Source organism: Pongo pygmaeus, chromosome 16 (assembly GCF_028885625.2).
Source record: "Pongo pygmaeus isolate AG05252 chromosome 16, NHGRI_mPonPyg2-v2.0_pri, whole genome shotgun sequence".
NCBI classification, from domain to species: domain Eukaryota; kingdom Metazoa; phylum Chordata; class Mammalia; order Primates; family Hominidae; genus Pongo; species Pongo pygmaeus.
The window spans coordinates 74939066-74960069 of NC_072389.2; the positions used below are offsets into that span (position 1 = coordinate 74939066).

A 21004-nucleotide genomic window follows, 5' to 3' on the forward strand; every position below is an offset into this window, starting at 1 on the left:
TGGCCTTCGCCAGCCAGAGCCAGATTTCTTCGAGTGTAAGTGGCCACAGGGGCCCTTTAAGAGCGAGCCTCTCAACCCAGAGACGGCAGGCGGTGGCAGGGCACAGGGCAGGAGGGGGCGGCCTGCCGCAGCGGGGCAGGGTCTGCCGGAGGACTAAGAAGGCCGGTGAGGCAGGTACCTGGCTCTCGGGATAGCAGGAGTGTGTGCCCTCTGCTCCAGGGGCAGAGCGGGCAGGGAAGGGTGAAGGCTGGGCGGGGTCTGCGGCTGCGCAGCCTACTGCCTGAGGCAGAGGGGGTGACACTTGGGGGCCAGAAAGCCCAGGGTTTAAATCCTAGCTCTGCTTCTTATTGGCTCATCTGACTTCAGGCAAATCACCCAGAACCTGTTTGTTCCCTCCTGTTCCTATTTTCTGGACCAACATAGATACAAGGTGGGGATGGGGAGAGAATAGGAGCTCCACGATGCATGTGTTTTTAAGAGTTGCTGTTTAGTCTGTGCGTCTGTGCTATGCACGGTTCTAAACACCTCGCAAGCATCGTTTCATCAAATCCATACAACGAGGCTGTGACGAGGCACAGTCATTGTCCCTGTGTTACACATGAGGATCAGGAGGTATAGAAAGGTTAGTGACCTGCCGAGGTCACGTGGTTGTGAAGGGCAGAGTCAGGATTTGAACCCAGTATGTCCCAATCAAGCTCTCCACATAAAATCACAGTGCTGCGCTGCCTCACCTCTCCTGGAGTTTGGTTCTTTTTCGGGGAGGATGATGCATCCTAGTTCCTTCTCCTTGAGCTTCTCACCTGGTACATGCCATGTGCCATGTATGACTTACACGCAGGGTCCGGAAAGAAGAAACACGAAAGTGGGCTGGAGTGAAGTTGGGGTTTGTCTTGGGAGGCTGTGGGGCTTCTCGGGGCACACAGTGGTGTCCCTTTCTCCTGAAACAGGAATCTCTGGGTGGGCCATTTGTGCTCGGTTGCCCTGAGGACTGAGTGGAGCACAATAGCCTGGAGAATGTCCGCATCCTCAGACCTGCTTCTGTGCTGGGTCCCCGGGATCCAGGCCTGACCAGATCTGGTGCCTGCCTGATGAGGGTTCCCTAACTGCCCGATGTGGAAGTCCCTGCATACTCCATGTTGAGGGATACAGGCAGCAGCCGGGTTTATGGTCAGGTGGCTTTACTGGCTCATACAAGAGATGAACAGCCTGGCCAGGTGAAATCAGTTTGGGCTCAGAGGAAACAGCAGATGGCATTTGAAGAAGGAACAGCCTTGTGGACTGGGACCAAGGTTCTTGGGAGCAGAGGTGGGAGCCACAGCGGGACACAGACCCCATCCCTCCAGTGTGATAGGGGGCAGAACTGTCAGCAAAGGCTGAAAGGGCCCAAATGCATGCATTGCCTTTGCAGACTGCATCAGAACAGCCATCCCAAGAGCCTCAGCATGTGGCTGTGCATCCACTGTGCTGGGTTCCTTACCCTGCAGCCCTGTGGGCCCCAAGGGAGGACACAGCCCTCCACAGTACACCTCAGCATTGATGTGGGGACTGTACCTGTCCCTACTACCTGGCCTTGGTGGCCCAGCCAGGGCCCATGAGCACTTCCTTACCCAGGCCTCAGTTCAGGGTTGTGATTTTGTGCAGAGACCCTCCTTGCCCCTCCCCATGTCCTCCCAGTGTGCAGCCTGCTCTCTGTGCTACCCAGTTCCCCATACCCTGAGCTGCTGCCCCAGGCTGGGCCCAAGTCAGCTGAGGCCCTGTCATGTTCTGTCTGGGGGGACCTGCCTCTCTTCTCAACAATCAGCATCACTTGTTTTAATGTTGCTGTCAGCTGTCTTTGGATTGGAGGTTGGGTGAGGGTGGCAATGAAGGAGACAAGGAAAGACTTCACGTTTATTTAGTTTTCCCAAGCCAAGTATCCCTGTGTGTGGTATAAATATTCCAGAAAGCTCTCCAAGGATCAAACACCTACTCGAACCCAGGTCTCCTGCATGATAATACCTGGGCTCCAACTAGATGGGTGCATCTCAGCCTTTGCAGAGTGTGCCCCTCAAGAGTCTGTGGCAGTGGATCCCCCAATTCCCCCGACCTGTTCCCTGTCCCTGTAGCAACTAGAGTTTTAAAAGATTCTTTGGCAGTTACATAACTTGGCCCTCGAAGGGTTTCTGCCCAGCGCCTCCTTTCTGGCTTAGTCTGGACACCACTGCTTCTCATGGCCAGGTCTCTGGAGATCTTTTCGCATCTGAAGTTTTGTCACTTCCATTGGGGTGGGGAGGAATGGGCGAGGGTGGTGGAGAAGCTGCTGGCCACAGGAGCTTGCACAAAAATGCTTGTCCTCTGTTGATGACCAGGCCCTCGGTGTGCACGCACGTGCGTGTGCAATTTGCTGAGACTCTTTTCATTCCATTTCCTCCCCCACTTTCCTTCCCTGATTTAGGTTTCTTGAAATCCAGAAGCCCAGACTCTGTAAGGTGATTCGTGTCCTCGCCTTTGCTTATCCGTACACCTGGGACTCCCTCCCCATCTTCTACAGGGTAAGGACTGGCTGCATCTCCTGTCTGCCTGTTGGCAACACCAGGAAGTCAGTGGTTTTCCTGAGCTTCTGGGGGTCACAGCACTGCAATGGGAACCGTAGAACAAAACAGGAGTCGAGACCCAGGTGAAGGGGGCCAGCCCCTCCACACCTGTGGGTATTTCTCGTCAGGTAGGACGAGACTGAGAAAAGAAATAAGAAGATTTTTCTTAGTACAGATCAAAATGGAGTTTCTTATGTCTTCCTTTTTCTACATAGACACAGTAACAGTCTGGTCTATCTTTCTTTCCCCCACACCCAGGTGCTGCCTTGGTGGCACTTGAGGAGTAGTTAGGAGATGGCATAAGCACAGAGGCCCTGACTGACAATATGACTGGGGGCTTGGGAACGTCATAGAGCCAGGCAGAGCAGGCAGCCTGGGGCTGAGTGGAGTGAGCAGGAGAGTGAGCTCTGCAGGCAGGTCTCCAATACTTGCTGTCAGTCCCTGGGCCAGTTCTCTATGCCTCGATTTCCCTCATCTGTAAGCTGGGACTGATAACACCTCATGGGCTGTGGGGAGGATTACATGGGGAACATGTCAAGTGCTGACTGGTAGCAAGAGTTTGGGAATGCACTGTTCCATCATCGAGTAGTATACTGTTCGTATTGAAGAAAAAGGCATGAATGAGGGTCTTAAAGGAGCGATGGGAAAGAGATGGAGAGCATAAAGGAAGAGGGTGTAGGTGGGACAAGTAGGACAAGAAGGGGAAAGTCCATGCACTTTCAAACCATATGGGCTTGAGTTCAAATTCTGGTCCCACTGCTCACTGGCTGTGTGACCTCAGGCAGGACACACAACTCTCTGAGCCTCAGATTAGTTTCCTCATCTGTACATGAGGGTACTAGTCCTCCTTTGTAGGGGGAAAACAATGGATCTGATAGGCTCTGCGGTGCCTGTCCAGTACCTGGTGAGTGAAGTTCCCTCCTAGAGGCAGTGTCCTGTGGGCTTGAAGAATAAAGCCCAGATGGCAGGGCTGAGGGACAAGCGGAGGGGCTGAGCTTCACCCAGCAGCTGGGGCATTGAGCATGTTCTCTGCGCTCTGCTTCTGTGGGTCTGGGGGAGTGCCAAAGACGGGGCTGCAGCCCGTTCCCCTCACTCCTTCCTCGAGGGCGCAGACCACACACAGGAAACCAAGAGCAGACAGAGCAATTCTGTCCCATGTACCTCCAAATCAGGCAGTGCAAGTCCTGTGTTGTGACAAGCATCATGTGCTTCTGGCATGTGACTGAGTCAGAGGAGGGCAGAGGGAAGGGGAGGTCCAGTTCTAAGTGGTGATGTTGATGCTGGAATCAGCCTGCCTGGATTCAGATCCTGACTTCACTTCTCACTAAGTGATGTGCAAGTCACTCTCTGGCCTACTGTCCTCATCTGCAAAATGGGGAAAATAGAGTCTGCTTTATGATAATTGTGGCTCAGGTGAAATGATGCACGTAAGAGGCCTGGCCTGCTGCCCTTGGTAAGTGGTGGCTACTGTGACTGTTTATAACAATAATACAAAAACTATACTTAGCTCTGAAACAGTATAGTAGCCATCATTGATACTTTTGGATGACTCAGAAGTCCTTCCATGGATTTCTAGGCCTTAAAGCCTTAATTAGGAGCACCAGTTCAGTGGATGTGCTGATAAAAAGTGAGTTCCAGTATGAATTCACTACACAGTTGACCCTTAAACATGGGTTTAAACTTATACATGGATTTTCCACCTCTGCCACTCATGAGACAGCAAGACCAACACCTTTTCTTCTTCCTCCTCCTCAGGATTTTCTCAATAACACTTGCTTTTCTCTAGCTTACTTTATTGTAAGAATACAATATATAATACCTATACAAAATATGTGTTAATTGGCAGTTTGTTACAGGTAGGGCTTCCAGTCAACAGGAGGCTATTAGTAATTAAGTTCGGGGGAGTCAAAAGTTGTACATGGACGTTTGACTGCAGGGGGTCAATGCCCCTAGCCTGCATGTTAAGAGTCAACTGTACTTACATTTTACCCCCAGAAAGAATACCAATTATCTAATAGGATTTTTGTCTTTCTTTTCCTTTCCCATTGATTTCTTCTTTCTCTTTTCTCCCCGATTCAGTTAAGTAAATAACCCAAAAGACTCTCATGAGTATTTGGGGGATTGAAATACAATAGTCTCGAGTCTCAATCGACCACACTCAGGACAGAAGCTCCGCTCACATGGTGCCTGAGTTTCCTCTACCAGGTCACAGACCTGAGGAGGTGAGGGCCTTGGCCTCTGGAGTTTGTGTGTGTGTGCTAACATGTGCGGGTGTCAGAGCCCCCAAAGTCCCAGCTGCAGGTGCTGAGAAGGAAGAGGGCCTGCCTCAGGCCTGTCCTCTCAAGACCTGATGTTTCTTTAAACACCTGCAGCTATTCCTGTTCCCAGGGGAGAGTGCACAAAATGAAGCCACCTCGTACCACCAGAAGCACATGATCATGACCCTCCTGGCCTCTTTCTTGTACTCTGCACATCTGCCGGAACGCCTAGCCCCTGGACGCTTTGACTACATTGGTGAGTGGGCAACAGCCCTGCTGCTCTGCTCATTGCCCTCCTGACTGGGGAGGGTCCTGTCCCCGACTCCAGTGCACGTAGCTGCAAAGGGCAGGGAAGGGCGGGGAGAGAGGCCAAGGTGAGTAACACTGCAAGTTGACAGAGGCCAGGATGCCTGCAGCAGGTGCATTGTTAGGTAGTATGGGCAGGATGGAGGGCAGGTGGGCCCAGGAGCCTAAAGCCTTCTGATGGGGTATGGAGTCAGTGTGTCTTATTGTCATCCAGAACATGGAATCCCATGATTAAATGAACACTGGGGCTGGGCGTGGTGGCTCACGCATGTAATCCCAGCACGTTGGGAGGCCAAGGTGGGCAGATTACTTGAGCCTGTGCTCAAGACAATCCTGAGCAACATAGTGAAACTCCGTTTCTACAAAAAGTACAAAAATTAGCTGGGCATGGTGGCGTGCACCTGTGGTCCCAGCTACTCGGGAGGCGTTGGTTTGAGCCTGGAAGGTTAAGGCTACAGTGAGCCATGATCGTGCACTGCACTCTAGCCTGGGTGAGAGAGATCCTATGTGAAGAGAAAAAAAGGTACATTGGGGGCAGCCGAGGAGAGGAAGAGGAAAGACAGGATGAAGATTGCTCTAAGGGTACCAGACAACAGGGGGCTGTGCAGAAAAGGGAAAAGAGGAAAGCATCTTTCTTTGTCTTGACCACGGCGGACAGGAGGGGGCCAGGGGTTCAGGGTAGAGCAGTGGTTTCTCAAGGGGTGGTCATCAGCCAGCAGCATCAGCATTATCTGAGAACATGCAGATTCTCAGGCCCCACCATAGACCTCCTGAACCAGAAACTCCAGGAGTAAAACCCAACACTCACACAGAGGCCGAGTCATCCTCCAGATGAACCTGAGCTCACTTAAGTTTGAGGTGATGTGGTGGAGAGAAGGTGTCAGAGTCACGGGGGTTTCCACCTGCTGGCAGAGTTCTTTCCCCACTCTGTCTAGGGAAGGAGGAGCGGGTCCCTGCAGAATGTGCCTCCTCCGCTCTGGCTCTGGGACTGGCTAGGAGGAGGCACCCTTGCATCATTTCTGGTGAGGCTGACAAGACTTTGGGGTGAGAGTTCCTTAGGTGAGTACATGGGAATCAAAGGGCCAGTCATTGTCCCCACCAGGGCAGGAAGCTTGCTTCTCTCCAAGCCCATTTTGTTCCTGATTTTCCATCTCCTCTCACTAACAGATGTGGCCAGATGCAGTTTGTTTGATCTGATTAAAGTTTTATCTCCTTTTCTTCTTTTGTTGTGTCAGAAGGGGTCGTAACTAGTAAAACGCTTAGAGAACAGATTTCCAAAAAGGAGGAAAAGGAGAGGCCAGAGAATTGCAGTCACCGGCATCCTGACTGCCATGTCCACCTCCCCAGCCCCGCTTGATGAAGTAGAGGTGGCTGTGTAGCAAGTTTTGGGGTTGCAGGAAAAATGGCCCTGGGCTTTCTTTTGCTACCACTCAGGTTTCTTAATAACATTTTATTCACCTCTGTCCCATCCTCTTGGGCCTAGGGGTACAGAGCTGAAAAACACCCCTCTGGGGGACATTTCCTAGACAATAGTTCATGACAGATCATTAACAAGATTTGGAACATTCTCAGTCCTTAACTAACAGAGTCTGCTGGAGGTGGCCATGAGCCCCAGGTTTCCTGAGAAGTGCTGGCTTGGCATGGTTTGGCCACAGGAAGCTCCTCCTTATTCCTGTTAGGCAGGATTGTTGAAATCACTCTTCTTGCTGCAGCCACATTTCAGATACATCCAATGCTGATGGCTCTTTCTGTCTTTTCTCTCATGCCCCAGTGGAGACATGTTTGAGCCTCAGCTGGAGAAGGTGGCTAGTTACCGCTCTGCTTTGCCCTGTGTCCTGAGAGCACAGCTCACTGCTGGAGATGAAACCACTTTGCTGCATCACATACACATTTGGAAATCATACACAGCCCATTAGTATAGCTTGAGTAAGGCAGGCGTGGCAGCTCCAGGCACACCTTCTTCCTGGAGACAGATACTGGGGGCCTCACAGCTCCCTGCTGTAGGAAACTTGTCAGACATCCACTTGAGATTCCTCGACCCTTCTACATTCTTATTCCTAACTCTGCTCCTGCTCAATAGCAGAGGTGGCCAGGCCGGTTCATTCCTAGGACACATTTATTGAATATTTCTTCTGAGATAGGTCCTGGGGGTGAAACACTGAATTTTTTATTTTTCTAGAGATGGGATCTCACTGTGTTGCCCAGGCTGGTCTCAAAACTCCTGGGTTCAAGCAGTCCTCCTGCCTTGGCCTTCCAAAGTGCTGGGATTACAGGTGTTAAGCCACCATGCCCAGCCTTTTTATTTTATTTTTTTTAAACCAAAAGAGAATCCTTATTTAACTCTTACATTGCATTAGTTTGCTAGGGCTGCCATAACAAAGTATCACAGACTGTTGTGGCCTAAACAACTGAAATTTATTTTCTCACAATTCTGGAGGCTGGAAATCTGAGATCAAAGTGTTGGCAAAGTAGGCTTCCCCGGAGGCCTCTCTCTTTGGCTTGTCGATGGCCGTTCTTTCCATCTGTCTTCACATGATCTTTTTCTTTGTATACATGCATGTCTGTGTCCTAATCTCCTTTTCTTTTCTTTTTTTTTTTTTTTGAGATGGAGCCTTGCTCTGTCGCCTAGGCTGGAGTGCAGTGGCATGATCTCGGCTCGCTGCAAGCTCTGCCTCCCGGGTTCACGCCATTCTTCTGCCTCAGCCTCCAGAGTAGCTGGGATTACAGGCACGTGTCACCATGCCCGGCTAATTTTTGTATTTTTAGTAGAGATGGGGTTTCATCATGTTAGCCAAAATGGTCTCAGTCTCCTGACCTCGTGATCCGCCCGCGTCAGCCTCCCAAAGTGCTGGGATTACAGGCATGAACCACCGCGCCTGGCCTAACCTCCTTTCCTTATAAGGATACCAGTCATAGTGGACTAGGCCCATCTTAGAGACTTCATTTTTTACTTATATCTCTAAAGATCCTATCTGCAAATATGGTCTCATTCTGGGGGTTAAGACTTCAGCACATGTATTTTTCAGGGACATCATTCAGCCCATAACACATGCGGTCTCCTCCTTACTCCTGGGGTCTGAGGGTTGTCCCCTAAAGCTGCCCCTGACCCCAGGCATTGGATTTGTTTTCTCACCAACCACCAACCACCCAGCATGTCCCTGTCCCTGTCACTCCCACTACCCTCTACTGGGCTCCCAGCCTCTGTGAAGGGCACCATGTGAGCTGGGTCCAGCATGGCATTGGGGAGGAAGAGTCCTGGTCATATCTGTGACTAAATGGCAATAGGGAGAGGTCCACTTGGTTAGTGGCCAACAGAAAATTCAGCCAGCTTCTCCCTCAGCACTGAAGTGAGACACTGAGCTGATCAGTGCTGGCTCTCAAGAGATGACCTTCGGTGCCTAATTTTTTCATCCGAAAAATGAGACTGGTGGATAAGTTGTATTAAAAAAGAATTTGGATTTGGTTTTCTCTGATGGGCCTTTTATTTTTCCCATATTGCTTCTTAAAAATAAATTTATTAAGGTATATTTCACATATTCAATAATTCTCTGTCAAGTATACAATTTAATGATATTTTCAGTAAATTCACCATACATCAGTTTTAGAACATTTTCATCCCCTCCATCAGACCCATGCACTGTTAATTCCTATTGTCACCCCCTGCTTGAGGCAGCCACTAATCTACTCTCTGTCTTTATGGATTTGCATATTCTGGAGATTTCATATAATATGCAGTCTCCTGTCTGGTTTCTTTCACTTAGCATCATTTTTAGCATGCATGCCATAGCATGTATCAGTACTCATTCCTTTTCATTGCTGATCTTGATGGCCTTTTGTGTTTGCCATAGGTCACAGTCACCAGCTGTTTCACGTGTGTGTGATCCTGGCCACGCACATGCAGATGGAAGCCATACTTCTGGACAAGACTCTGAGGAAGGAATGGCTCCTAGCCACCTCCAAGCCCTTCTCTTTCTCTCAGATAGCTGGAGCCATACTTCTGTGCATCATCTTCAGCCTCAGCAACATAATTTATTTCTCAGCTGCTCTGTATCGGATTCCCAAGCCAGAATTACATAAAAAAGAAACATGACTCAGACCATAAGCTTTTCATGCCAGATGTCAACATTAAGCTGCAACACCCTAACCACCATAAGCCAGAGGTGGTTACAGCTTATCATGGCCTAAAATATTCATAATGGTTGGTGTCTTTTGAATGAATTCATGTCAAAAATGTATTCAGTTGGGGAAATTTCTCTAAATGTACACTGATTCTGTGTGTGTGATTTTAAAAGGAGAACATGGTTCAAGCAAGTCCTTGTTAAGGCAAACTATTGATATTTCATTAATTTTAAATTTACTTAAAATGTGGTTTTTAATTCTATTTAAACATTTGGATTAAGCATATTACCCTGGAGCTTTGTATTATTCTTTAAAAATGAATCTTGCTTCATTTGATGAATTTCATGTCACAAAGCTTCTCTCAAGAGCTCTCATAGTGGCCTGTCAACTACTTTCGGAGAATGAGCCAGGTCAGTCACTGGGAGGACCTATGAAAGGAAGTTGGTCACTGAGTGCCTTGGGGACTGGCAAAACATTCCAGAATGAAGAGAGCTATCTGCGGAGAGACCTTCTTCCCTTCTCCACCTAGTGAAGGGAGAACAGAAAGGGAGTCCTCTCTTCCCACAAGTCCATTCTGCCTTCAAAGTGCAAGTTCTCATGTCATTATGGATTTGGAGTTTGTCAGTTTTTTTCTTAAAAGTCCACAGCAGGGTGTCATGTGTTCTGTTATGTTCTGTTTTCTGGTTGCCAGTTTGATCTGCAAAGTATTTTTCAGTGCAGGTAAAATGTGTTAAACCATAAGAGTTGACTGAGTTAATCCCAATTGGTTGTGCTCATATGCCACCTTTTAAACCAACGGAAATTGCTATATTTGGGGATGTCATACATTTGATATTGCTTCAGCATTTCAAATATGTTGCAAAATTTAGTATCCATATGCATAAGAAGTTAATTACCTTGCCAGTGGGGTGGTCACATATAGGGTTCTCAAGCTTTACTGTGAATCAGAAACATCCAGTAAGCTTGTGACAAATGCAGACTCCTAGGGAAAACCAGGGGGTTCTGCTTCACTAGGCTAAATGTAGGTTTTGTAGAGGAGATCTGCACTGGAGCAAGTCTCCCAGATGATTCTAATACAGGAGGGCCAGAGGCCAAACTTGAAGAACTGCTGGTGTTACATGTTCCAAAAGGCATTGGACTTATCAGCTTTGTTTCGCCTGATCTCAAGTTTTAGCAACTCACCAACTAAGGCGTAACCCCCATTTTATGTTCCAGAGTTTTCTACTCTGAATAGTTCTAAAACACTGAGCATTTTCTCATTTGTTGCATTACTGATTCAAGTTCAGTATTTCATGGTGTTTTCAGGGAACACAGAAATGCGGATGCAAAACAACTTTTGACAGAGGCCCATCAAACCCTGATCTGCACTTGGTAATGACTTAGGGGGGCTTCCTCACAATGCAGGATCCTCTTTGCTGACTCAGGAATACTCCATATTTTAGACTACTGCCTCTACCATTAACTAGCCCAGACATTTGAATGGCCTTGTAAACAGCTCACTGTCTAATCCTCCAAGGACAAGTAACAATTTATATTGGATGAGAGTGGTCAAGAAATATGATTTCATTAGTTTTATTATCTGTTTACTTCCTCTGGGGAAGGCAGACTGATAAAATTATATGGGCTGGTAAATTTTTGGTACATTAATTGCAAGCTGCATGACAAAATTTGTTTTTTTGGCAACAATCTGACATTATTAGTGGAATTCCACACCAACAGGGCCTGTGGGCTTCCATTTCATCTTACTGCAACTTTAATTTTATGGCAAAAAAAAGGTACAAAGTTTAAATACCCCTTTCTAGTAATGCCAAAGACATACAGTGTTTTACATTCTCTCCTTTATAGGTAACAAAATAATGTTTAGCTCAGTAAGTACTGAAATAATGAGTGATCAATCTGAAGGATTTTTAGATTAATCTTTGCTTATGTTGCTTTTTCACATGCTTAATGATGAAAATGAAATGTTAAATCAACAAAATAAGATCCAGTGTTTCATAACATTTTTATAAGTTTGGTAAACTTTAGTCCCATTATATACTTTTGGGGACAGTGTTATAAATCAGAATTTTATGACAGTTTGCAGCACACTGATTTGAAAGCTTCCTATGCAAAATGAGAAAGAGTTCAAATATATTAATTATCATTAAGTATTAAATAATAGGCATTATATGTCTAATGTGAGTATAACTTCATCCAAGCCGTCTCAGAAAGTCTAAAAGGTTGGCAGGGGGTCAGCTGAAGACCTCACTGCAGTGGGTCTCAATTTTTAAAAAGTGTCTCACTACACTTAAGACATGTGACACATTCCCATTGGTAACGATTGCTCACCATGGCATTGTCTCAAAAAAGACTATGGTGGTGAGGGTGGCACATTCCTAATGGGATGTACCTCTCTCCGCTCCCCTTGCTTGAGAAGCACTACTCAAAAATTCACCGGACCTTACAACTGTGATAAAACTTGAATGTGTATGAATAAGGCCATTCAGTTAACTTTACCTCCCTTTACCCATTGAAGGGGTTCCTTTTCCATTGCTCAGTTTTTAGAAAATAATTCTCATCTTTTTTCTAAAGAAATGAATTTGTGGCTGGTCTGAAGGTAGTGAGTTAGCTCAGTTGATTGTTCACAGTCAGTTATAGATCAAGCTATTTGTTCTACTCTTCCCCTCTTCTCACTACTGCACTTGACTAGTCTTAAAACAAAGAAAGAACGAATGAATGAATGAATCTGTGGCTGGATGCAGTGGCTCGTGCCTGTAATCCCAGCACTTTGGGAGGCTGAAGTGGGAGGACTGCTTGGGCCCAAGAATTCAGGACCAGCCTGGGCAACAGAGCCAGACACTGTCTCTATAAAAAAAAGTTAAAACTAGCTGGTTGTGGTGGTGCACATCTGTAGTCCCAGCTACTGTGGAGGGTGATGTGGGAGGATTACTTGAACCCAGGAGTTGGATGCTGCAGTAAGCTACGATTGCGCCATTGCACTCCAGACTGGGCAACAGGGCAAGACCCTGCCTCAAAAAAAAAAAAAAAAAAGAATTTGTAATTCTTGGTAGGATGTTATGGGAAATTTAGAGGCCTTCTGAGTATAAAGCGGTTTAAATATAAATATTTGGTCTGCTGAAGTCTTTCTGGAAGTGTTGTTCCCCCTCCTGCCCCGCCCAGTAGAAACTTGCTCATATGAGAGGTTCTGAGGAAGGTGGGGTGGAGTAGAATGGCATTGTTAGATATGTTCAAGAAACCCTTCATTTGACACTATTTTGTACCTTATGGTACCCTTTAAAATTTTTTAATTAAAAAAAATATTTTTTGAGACAGGGTCTTGTTCTGTTGCCCAGGCTGGAGTGTAGTGTTGCAATCTTGGCTCACTGCAACCTCTGCCTGACAGGCTTCAGCGATCTTTCCACCTCAGCCTCCTGAGTAGCTGGGACTACAGGTGCATGCCACCAAGCCTGGCTAATTTTTTATAGAGATAGGGTTTTGCCATGCTGCCCAGGCTGGCTTAGAATTCCTGAACTCAAGTGATTTGTCTGCCTCAGCCTCCCAAAGTGCTGGGATTACAGGCATGAGCCACACTGCACCCAGTCCATGATACCCTTTTTATATGAAACACCTATTAACACAGTACAACAACACTTCAAAACATATTATTTGAATGTCAGCCTCTGATTTTCTAGTCAACAATCCATTAAGGCAAAGACCTGTTTCCAAACTCAGATGTTCTCCAACTTACACTAATGTCTGGTTTTCTTGAACTATGTGAGAGAAAAAAATAAACAGAATTTATTTATTATCATAAAGTCATCCTGTTTGCCACTTAATTTGGTTATGTTTTATCTACCACACGGCAAATGTGTTAATTCACCATGAGAAACAGATCCCTGTACACATGTATATCAGTAAATCATTCAATGAATAGTTAGTGCTTAGGATGTATAGAATGGCCGCTGTCCTAGGAACTGGGGATACACAAGTGAAAAAAACCTACAATGTCCCTCCCTAATGAAGCTAGTGTTCTGGTTGGGCAGGCAGACAAGATATATAGATGAATCCAGATAATAAGTGCTGTAAAGAAACTAAGCCTAGTAGGGCATGTGAATTGATGGTCACTCTGATAAGGTGACATTTGAGGAAGACTTGATGGGCAAAAAGGAGCCAGCCTTGTCAGCTTGTCGGGGGAAGGCATTGCAGGCTGAGCTAAGTAGAGGGGTCCCAAGGCTGGCGGGTACTTGTTCTACTGGAAGGATGTTAACTCCAGAAGATATCTGGATGACTTGACTTTTGAAGAATTCTGAGATTTTCCTGATTTTTTTTTTCCCTTGAGAAATTGCCTACAGGGCTTTCCTATGTCTCTTGGTACTTGTATGGAATGTGTCAACTCATAAGAAATTAACTTCAGACAGTTGCCACGCTCATTCTCTTCATGCTAAGCAACAGATTTCTGAAACAGGCTGATTTTTTTTGCCTCCTCCAGAACATGGAAGGAAAGGCCCTCAAAGATCATTTAATTCAGCCCTTTTAAAATTTGTTCGATGATGTATAAGGCAGATTCTCAGGCCCAAACATACTGACACAGACTACCCACAGTGGGGGAGGGGATCCTGTAGTTTCAAATTTTTAGCTAAAGCTGTAGGTAATTTTTAATATAAGGGAGTTCAGAAGCACTGATATAGTCCAACCATTTTTAAACACAATTTCAGACTTAGAAAAATGTTGCAAAATAGTGCAAAGAATTCCCAGGTACTTTTCACCTTTTCTCCTTTCCTCCCTTTTCCAGCAGTGAGAAAGCTGACTCCCATTAGCCACAATACGTTTTATTTTATTATTTTTTAAAATTTTTTTTTGAGACAAAGTCTCACTCTGTTGCCCGGGCTGGAGAGCAGTGGCACGATGTTGGCTCACTGCAACCTCTGCCTCCCATGTTCAAGCGATTCTGCCTCAGCCTCCTGAGTAGCTGGGATTACAGGCGCATGGCACAATGCCTGGCTAATTTTTGCATTTTTAGTAGAGACAGGGTTTCATCATGTTGGCCAGGCTGGTCTCGAATTCCTGACCTCAAGTGATAGACCTGCCTCAGCTTCCCGACATGCTGGGATTACAGGCATGAGCCACCTCACCCAGCCCATAATACATTTTATTTGCTCAATCCTAGAATGTACAGAATGTTGTTTCAGAATTACCAACTAATGTCTGTGCCTACTAATTATAATTCAAAACATTTCAAGTTTTTTTTTTTTGTCTTGACCCTGAGGGCAAGCTTGATTCTAAATAGTCACAGTTACCTGGGTTATTTCCCCCTTTCTGTGTATGTTATTTATTTGAAATATAGTTCAAGTCATTTGTTTCTTTTTGTGTAAATTTTACAGTCCCCCAACTCCCCAACACACACACACACACACACACACACACACACAGGCTGATTTTATTAATTTGTGTTTCGTGTATGTAAACATTAACATCTAACCATTCATGTTACAAATGGCCTGGCGAGAGAGGTTCATGGCCTGGGAACCTGACAATGTTTCTAAGGCCACTGAGTGACCAGCAAGGCCTGGGAGGGAACAGTGTGCGGAGCATGTCCAAGCTCCCAAGGCAGTGCTGTCTCCATTTTACCGCCTCCCCTCAAACATTCTGGGCTTCAGCAGTTTCTGGTCATTGGTGTTTACTGGGTTCCCACAGCTGGACTTGCTTATCTGGGTGTTTGGATTAATATATGGTTTCGAATTTGTGTAGTGTCAGCCCCTCTTCAATGATTTGGATAAGACTCGCCTGGTCCAATTTAATAGTTTCTAATAAAGTTAAACTTACCGTAAGACCCACAATCCCACCCAAGAGAAATAAAAACACACCTACATAAAGACTTTTACACAAATAATTATACCAGTTTCATAATCTCCAGAAAGTAGAAACAACCTAAATGTCCAACTGGTGAATGAATAAATTGTCCTGCATTCATACAGTGGAATAGACTCAGCAACAAAAAGGGAACAAATTACTGGTACATGCAACACATTGATGAATATCAAAGCATTATGCTGAGTGAAAGAAAAGACATTCTGGAAAAGGCAAAAGTATAGGGAAGAAAATCAGAAAAGTAGTTGCCAAGGCCTGGGAGTAGGCGCAGCACAGAGAATTTTCCACTGTGATGGAAATATACATTTGATTGTGGTTACAGCACACTATATATTTGTCAAATACACAGAACAATACAACAAAAAAGGGTCCCTTTTACTGTATGTAAATTATACCTAAAATACTTGACTTTAGAAAGAAAAAAGCTCCTCAGTTCTCCCCACCCTCCTAGGCGCACTCCTGATCTGGATCTCTAATTCTATGGTAAAATGCAAATCTTTTAATGGCTATAGGTAGCCCTTTGCTATTTTTGAATAGAGAAATGATGTAATTATTTGGTAGTTTTAAGGAAATTAATAAGCCAGAGAACTTTAATACAGAAGTGAGGGAGGAAGAAGAAACTGGCCTGAAAAGAAGCTGGAGATGGTGCGATGTAACTGGGTCCTCAACTGGAGCGTTCTTTGAAGGGACGATTCATTCATCCCTTCAAGCCATGTATGGGGCACCTGCACTGCTAGGCACTGGGCATGCAACAATGCCATCTAGTGAGGCTGTGGGGATAAGCCAGTAGAGGAGACAGGAATGAACAGTGACTGCCAATTGGAATGTGAGTGCTGAAACAAGTCAACAGGTGCAGTGAGTGGGAAAGGGCAGTTTTGGGGGTGTGGGGGCTGTACCACGGGGCCCAGTATCCACAGCAGGGTAGCTGGCAGATCTGCGGAGAACTGAAGGCAAGGCATTGTCAGAGGAAATGAGGGAGGAGAGCGTGACAGCACAGAGAATGGTGTGTGGTCCCAGTGTGTTCAGGGCACTGCAGTTCAACATGACTGGAGGGGACAGGGCACAGTAATGGGTGATGAGCCCCAGAGGAAGTGCCTCAGGGCCCTGTGGTGGGTCTCCAACAATGGGGAACCACTGCAGAGTTTCATATAGGTGTGTGACATAATCAGATCCGTGATTTAGAGGTGAGCAAAATGGAAACTGAATTGGAAAGTGGCAGCAGAGAGGCCTGTAAGGAGACTGCTGTCTTTATCAGACAAAGAGAAGATGGTGGCCGAGGAGACAGAGAAAAGTGGAGCAGTTTGGAGGTTTGGCTACTTAGTAGGTAGAACTGTTGAGATTTAGTGATTGAATATTGAGACAGAAGAGAGAAAATCCAACAATGGTGCCTCAGACTCTGGCTTGGTGGATGCCATCCACTGAGAGGGAGCAAGTTTGGGAGAAGAGATTAGAATGTGTTAAATGTGAGATGCTTGTGGGATATCGAAGTGGAGAATCCAGAAGACAGTTGGATATATGGTTCTGGAGCTCAGAAGAGCAAACATGAATGGGATGTGAAGCCATATGAGTACTTGAGAGTGCCTAGGGAAAAGGCACACCTAGTGACCAGCTCTAAACCCTGAGCCCCAACATTTAAGGGAGAAAAAAAGATCTCACAAAGGAGACTGAGAAAGAAGGGCTAGACAGCTAGGAGAAAAAATAAAGGCATGGGAAGAAAGGAATGGGCAACATTTTTTAGTGTTGCTAAGAAGTCAAGTTAAGACAAAGGTCAAATAGATTTAGCATCAAGGAAGTGGTAATTTTGGTGACAAGAGTTCCAATGGAGGATCTGAGGTAGAAGCTAAACTGAAGAGCAACTAGGATATAAGTAGTTAGCAACCAAGCCCAATTCCTAAATGATAAAAATTCCAAACTCTAGGCCAGGTGCGGTGGCTCACACTTCTAATCCTAGCACTTTGGGAGGCCGAGGCAGGTGGATCACTTGAGGTCAGAAGTTCAAGACCAGCCTGGCCAGCATGGTGAAACACCATCTCTATTAAAAACACAAAAAAATTAGCCGGGCATGGTGGCACACGCCTGTAGTCCCAGCTACTCGGGAGGCCGAGGCAGGAGAATTGCTTGAACCCTGGAGGCGGAAGCTGCAGTGAGCCGAGATTGTGCCACTGCACTCCAGCCTGGGTGACAGACTCCATCTCAAAAAACAAAACAAAACAAACAAACAAATAAACAAAATACCAAACTCTAGCTTGACAACAAAGTCCTAATGATTCAAAGACTTCAACATAGGAAGCAAAGCAATAAAAGCACTAGGAAACAAAAAATGGGAAATAAAATAAAAAACTCAGAATGGATGTATTTTTCCAGTATGACACAAAACAGAAGCCATAAAAAAAAAGACGGATTAATCTGTCTATCTGAAATTTTTTCTAAGCTGTCACAAAACATATACAAATAAAAATAACCAAAATGTGAAAAAGAAAAGTATTTAAACTCGTATTTTGGATGAGGACCAATTTTTTTTAATATAAGAACTTTCACAAATCATTAAGAAAAATGAACAACCAATAGAACAAAGAAGCAAAGAATATGAACACAGTTGATAGAGAAGGAATCAAAAGGGCTCTAAAATATATGAATAGACAACATCATTTATCTGAAAATAAATGAAAAATTTAACTACATGTTTTTTCTCACCAATTGATATCAGATATCAATAGATTGGTATCTACTGAAAAGTTTGATAACATTTTGAGAATTGTGGAGAAATAGGCACTCTCATACAGGCTGGTGGGAGTGTACATTTGGACAGCTTTTATGGAGAATGATTTGCAATATCTGTGAAATGTTACACATGTGTATACTCTTTGACTCAGCAATTCTGTTTCTAGAAATGTGTCCTACATATTTACCTGCGTTGTATAAATTTCCACGTTCATTCACTATAGCTGTATCTGTAATAGCAAAAGTTGGAACCATCCTAATGTGCAATGTAGGGGTGGAAAAGGTGGGATACTTTTCTTTACCCATCTTAAGGGTCACAGCTGACACTACCATATCAAAAAACAGGTTAGCAAGATAAATGGATAACTAATTTATTGAATCACAGTTTTATGTGATGTAAGTGCCTTCAGAAATGAAGACCCAAAGACCCAGGGAAAGCTGTCCATTTTTATGCTTAGGTGAGATGAAGAATGGACAGCTGTGTAGAAATGTGATTGGACAAAAGGAGTATGATCTAATAGTAACAGACTGAAGGAGGAATCCAGCAAGTCCTGTCTGTTCAGATTCTTCTTGGCCTCTCTGACAGCTTTCCTTCTTCCTGAGTGTAGGGCAAGACCCTTTTGGAACGAGGGTCTTAGGACAAGGTACATCAAAGAATGTCTTTATGGCCAACTCTTACACAAAAAGGTGGGGGAAGGCTAGATTAATATTTCTAGGATTTTCTGGAATAATGTTTCTGGCTTGCTTGGGAGAAAAGGGGTTCTAGTTTCCATGACCCGCCTTGGGGAACAGAAATTCTGGTTTCTATTATTTGCTTTAGGAGACACAGAGGGGTGGGAGACAAGACGGCAGGAGAAAGTCAGAGACAGACTTTGCTTTTAAGGCTTCTCTGAGGCACTTTCAATCTTCTTTAGTTCAAAGCACTCAGTGTGCCAAAGAGCCATACTTTGGGGTGCCGTTTCCTGAGCACCAACAATATTGGCCAAGGATATTGTGACTATCCGTACCGGTGCTGTGGTCCTTTAGGAAGTTGAGAAGGGGCTAGAGTTCCATGAGACCCCAGGTGTAGATGTGTATTTGGTAGTCATCAGCTTAGGGTCAAAGACGGAAGTGATACAGAATCAGTTCATCTAAGGCCAGAGTAGGTTCTAAAGGTTGCCCCTTAAGGGTTAGGACCAAATTTTATTCATCTCCGTAAGGCCAGGATCAAACACAATCAAGATTTGATAAAATAGGCCGGGTGCGGTGGCTCACGCCTGTAATCCCAGCACTTTGGGAGGCCAAGGTAGGCAGATCACCTTAAGTCAGGAGTTCTAGACCACCCTGGCCAATATGGTGAAACCTCATCTCTACTAAAAATACAAAAATTAGCTGGGCGTGGTGGTGCGCGCCTGTAATCCCAGCTACTCGGGAGGCTGAGGCAAGAGAATTGCTTGAACCTAGGAGGCGGAGGTTGCAGTGAGCCGAAAACTGCAGTCCAGCCTGGGCGACAGTGCAACTCCACCTCAAAAAATAAAAAAGGAAAAAAAAAAAGATTTGATAAAATAATGTACATATAGGACAGAGCTGGAGGGAAACCCAGGAAAGGTGAATCAGAGAGAGAAAAGAAGCCAAGATAATGTGGTGACTTGGGAGCCAGAGAGAGGGAGCCTGAGACTCGGAGCAGGGCACAGCACAGGAATACAACACTTTTCACCAGATTCCGACCTCTGAATCAACCCTAGAAAGGCCCTTCCATTGAACTTCTTGTGATGGAGGAAAAGAAACCCTCAGTTTCATCATCGCAAGGCGGAAGAGTTTAAATACCATACCTCAAGATCTCCCTCCAGCCCTGACACACGACTCCGTGGCCCTTTCAGCGTCGGTCGCCTAGGAGACAAGCGCCACTTCCGGCAGCTCAGTCACTTCCGCGGAGGTCCGGCTTCTCCCTGCGGACGGGCGCTGATTGGCCCGTTTGAAATGCGCCAGGCGGGAGCTCACCTGGGCTCTTAGCGTCGCCGCCAGCTTCGCAGAGCACCGCGCCTTAGCCGCGGAGTCCCCGTTCCTGCTGCCGGTCCTAACGTCCCACAGTCTTCGCCAGCCAGCCGTCCTGCGCGCGCGTTTGAGCGGCGTGGAGCCTGCTGCCATGAAGTCAGCGTGAGTACGAGGCCGCCGAGCAGGGAGGGAGGGCGGACGGGGGCCGAGGCCGCGGGGCTGGGGGCAGGCGTCTCCACTCAGGCCGCGGCCGTATGCGGGCAGCGCGGACAGCACCCCGCCCGGTGCTGCTGCGGCCGCGACCCCAAAGTGGGAACCTCCACGTGTGGGTGCTCCGCGGGAGCCTGGGCGCGGAGACCCCTGCCGCGTCACCCCCAGCCGCCCCGCCTGGGCCTCCAGGGGTCAGGGAGGGTCAGCCCTAAGCCGGAGGTGTTTTATGCCGCACCCCGTTCCCGGTAGCGGGGCTGTCCTCCTCGGGGTCCCGGGACAGCCTTCCCCTTCTCAAGTTCCCTTTCTCCCTCGCTGGCTGCCGCCGCCTCCAGAGTGCAGTTGGCCGACTTAGTGCGGGTCGGAGGTGGTCTCGTGTGTGGAGCCGAGCGAGTGTGCTGGGCATTGGTTAGATGGGCTCCGTTTCTGGAGAACCCTGGCATCGGTGATCGCCGCGAGCTTTTTTTTTCAGCCGAGCACCCGGTCCTTGAGGCCGAGCCCATCCGCTTACACAGGCCAGTTACTTCTGCTGTATTTTGTGGCCGCAGAGAACCTCCGCCCACATTCCTAAGCCAATATTTTCGGCGCAGCATCATTCCTGGGTAAAGAAATATTTGTCGTGCAAAGGAGAGGATTGGCTTTATTACCATTTAGGGAGTCGTTTGCAAAAGGCAACTTGTTTATTAAGAGACCGAAGTCAAAATCTTTAGATGAAAAAAAATTATATGTAAGAAATATACGTTGAGTTTAACTTAAGCCCACCACAAAGTATTTTGCACTGAATAACACGAATTTGCTTGTGTTTCATCTGAGAATATGTTTTGAAAAATATTTTTAAACTACAGTCGAAGCCAATAATCTTACTTAATTTTAATGTGTTAAATGTTTAGCCTATAGATAAATGTGAAGGGAAAAAGATGAGATGCTAGAGAAACTGTGAATTCAATCAAAATAACTTTTTGATTGCCCCTACTTAAGAAACCAAGAAATTGGCAGTTT

The 21004-nt window shown here is 46.1% G+C and overlaps 2 protein-coding genes and 1 long non-coding RNA gene across 16 annotated transcripts in view; 2 read left to right on the plus strand and 1 right to left on the minus strand.

Moving 5' to 3' along the window:
* Nucleotides 1-9400, plus strand: part of PAQR5 (progestin and adipoQ receptor family member 5) — a 107347-nt gene extending 97947 nt beyond the window's left edge. For 9 of the 10 annotated variants that reach the window (XM_054451042.2, XM_054451034.2, XM_054451036.2 and 6 more), the window contains 3 exons: nucleotides 2435-2531; nucleotides 4946-5087; nucleotides 8986-9400. In XM_054451042.2, the coding sequence (XP_054307017.1) occupies nucleotides 2435-2531; nucleotides 4946-5087; nucleotides 8986-9227 (481 nt within the window). In that variant the 3' untranslated portion in view covers nucleotides 9228-9400. Of the gene's footprint in view, nucleotides 1-2434; nucleotides 2532-4945; nucleotides 5088-6072; nucleotides 6197-8985 lie in introns of all 10 variants that reach the window. The other variant, XM_054451040.1, reaches the window with a different exon arrangement.
* Nucleotides 1877-20555, minus strand: LOC129014061 (uncharacterized). Its single transcript, XR_008494111.2, has 2 exons — nucleotides 19636-20555; nucleotides 1877-2712 (listed from the first exon to the last, which is right to left on the minus strand). It is a non-coding gene; the product is annotated as an uncharacterized LOC129014061 (long non-coding RNA).
* Nucleotides 19833-21004, plus strand: part of KIF23 (kinesin family member 23) — a 34109-nt gene continuing 32937 nt past the window's right edge. For all 5 annotated transcript variants that reach the window (XM_054451027.2, XM_063652707.1, XM_054451031.2 and 2 more), the window contains exon 1: nucleotides 19833-19960. In XM_054451027.2, the coding sequence (XP_054307002.1) occupies nucleotides 19950-19960 (11 nt within the window). In that variant the 5' untranslated portion in view covers nucleotides 19833-19949. The remainder of the gene's footprint in view (nucleotides 19961-21004) is intronic.